Source organism: Sinocyclocheilus anshuiensis, unplaced genomic scaffold, assembly GCF_001515605.1.
Source record: "Sinocyclocheilus anshuiensis isolate Anshui unplaced genomic scaffold, SAMN03320099.WGS_v1.1 scaffold308, whole genome shotgun sequence".
Lineage (NCBI taxonomy): Eukaryota > Metazoa > Chordata > Actinopteri > Cypriniformes > Cyprinidae > Sinocyclocheilus > Sinocyclocheilus anshuiensis.
In genome coordinates this window covers 1,315,263-1,317,669 of record NW_015558619.1, presented here as the reverse complement: position 1 = coordinate 1,317,669, position 2,407 = coordinate 1,315,263, and the positions used below count along the sequence as shown (strand labels likewise).

The window sequence follows — 2,407 nt, the reverse complement described above, 5'->3', positions numbered from 1 at the left end:
AAACTTCCTGCTGACAAATGTTTAAAAACTTGATGAATAGTGGCAACGATTTGTAAAGATTTAAAAATTCAATTAATTAGCATTTTTAGGCTTCACTGTGATCCTTAAATAGTCTTTTAATGTCATTTAATGATTCTTGTTCTAAACATGATGGACATTTTTTAGGTATATGAACTATTGTTACACTGAATGATGTTTTCTCTGTAAATCAGTCATTTTTTGCACAGAAAAAAATTATATTAAAAAGGACACATTCCAATTTATACATACATATATGTATATGATAAGATTGCTTTACTAGTTTGTAAAATATGATACACATTTGCGCTATCAACAAGACATGCTACATCCTGTAGGATAGTATATTGTATTGTAGGAGAGCTGAAGTGAGTAGAATGATGGGATAGGATGTCTGCTCATACATCAGCTTCTCCAGTTTCAGAAAGACGAGAACAGGATCAATATCACACCAGGAGATTCACTAGTGGATTCACTAGCGGCGAGTGAACTCTCATGCAGAAGAAGAGCATCTGCGTATTTACAACGTCATTAACAGGACTGTCCTGTAATCTTCAAATCCTGTTCCTCCTCGTTTGTACTGCATTGCTATTAATAACCCAAGTTTATTATTACAAACTAAAGTAACACACAGAGATGAATCTGTGAAGATCAGAGATGCCATTTTTATCACAGCTGATACTGTGGAAAACAACACAGACGGCTCTATTTACAGTATTGATGAATGCTGAAGACTTGTTCGAAATAAGCAAAGCTGTTAACATCAAATGCAAAACATTAAAACTAATTTTCTACATAAAAAAGAAAAATAATAATAACACTTCCTCCAGTGAGAAAGTACATCTCCTGTTGTCGTCTCACATCAAAATCCAGCCACATATTTGTTTACAATTATTTAGAGCTGTTTTGGCTTGTAAACGGTGCTTGATCTGTGCAGACTTCTCTCCTGATTCAGACCAGACAACGTTTTCACTGAAGGAAGCATTATTTTGCATTATGAGATATTTTAGACAGAAGCAACGGTTTCAAGTTAAAAACGCCTTAATGATTGATTTGTTTCTTACAAACACACAGCTTTTTGCTTCACAAGACGTTAAATGATGGACTGGAGTGGTGTGGATTATTGTGATGTTTTTATCAGCTGTTTGGACTCTCATTCTGACGGCACCCATTCACTGCAGAGCATCCATTGGTGAGCAAGTGATACTAATGCTACATTTCTCAAAATATGTTCCCAAGAAGAAACAAACTCACATGATACATTTACATCAGAACACACACTGTTACGGAGCAACTACAAGTGTGCAATCACAGATATTGACCTACTCAGTCAGTGACGGTCCATTAATATCTCTAATACAGAAGAGTCAGAGACTCCACAACCCACGCTGCGAGTTTCTTTCTGAATATGCATGTGGTGTTGCTGGAGGGAGATGTCAAACTCTCATCCCACACACATTAGCGTAAGACACACAGGTCATAGTACTCACTCAGATGAATTACAGTGCTCTAAATCAAACCTTAACCGCAGGAAAATACACTACGACTGCACTGCTTAATCACAACACAGACACTTTGAGCACTATTAATACTCACATACAATATAAAAAGTGATTAAAATTTATGTCAGGCTTCAAAAATACATTAATGATCACTCTGAAAAATGCTTCTGACATGATCACTGAATAAACTTACTCTCCATTAGCTTTCAGCTTACCGTAACTGTGTGAACTAAGACTACAATTTTAGGAGTCAAAAATGCTAAAAGTTTAGGCTATGCAGGTTTAAATCTACAGCTGACAAACATCTGTGCATCAACTGTTTATTATTTACAACAGATACAGAAAGAACCATGAAACCTTCAAATAAAATTGTAGTGAGGAAATGCAGTTTACCTGAATTGGAGTCCGGGAATGACAGATAGCATATACTTGTTTTCTGAAATGAGAAAAACAAAGAAACCACTAAATATTTTAAAACTGACCATCTAAATCCATGGTTGAAACTAGCAGGATAATGTAAAACAACAGTTACCTCTTTTTCAGTGAGTTTGGAGTGGTGTGGGTAAATCACCTGCAGCAGAAAAAAATGTGAAAAAGGTTTTTTTTATTGCATTCCACAATCAAACACATGGATGAAAATATTTTTTTTTTATGCACAAATATTTCATAGCTACTGAAAGCTTTCAGACATATTGATCACAACATAAAAGATCAGACACAGTGACATGCACCACTGAACTGCTTGCACTGCTCTAATGTCCTGCTGTACCATAAAACTGCAATTACAGTAAATTGCAATAAAATAAAAAGTAGCAAAATCGTTTAAAAAAATGATACAATAAAATAACTAAGTTCCCATCTATGCGACGGCTAGCCGGCTACATATA

General features: G+C 35.2%; 1 protein-coding gene across 1 annotated transcript in view; it reads right to left on the bottom strand.

Moving 5' to 3' along the window:
- The window catches only part of LOC107680547 (protein DENND6A-like), a 23,874-nt gene that overhangs the window by 20,928 nt on the left and 539 nt on the right, over positions 1 to 2,407 (bottom strand). The window contains exons 2-3 of the mRNA XM_016476475.1: positions 2,053 to 2,091; positions 1,914 to 1,956 (exon numbers count right to left, since the gene is read on the bottom strand). Coding sequence (XP_016331961.1) covers positions 1,914 to 1,956; positions 2,053 to 2,091 — 82 coding nt within the window. The remainder of the gene's footprint in view (positions 1 to 1,913; positions 1,957 to 2,052; positions 2,092 to 2,407) is intronic.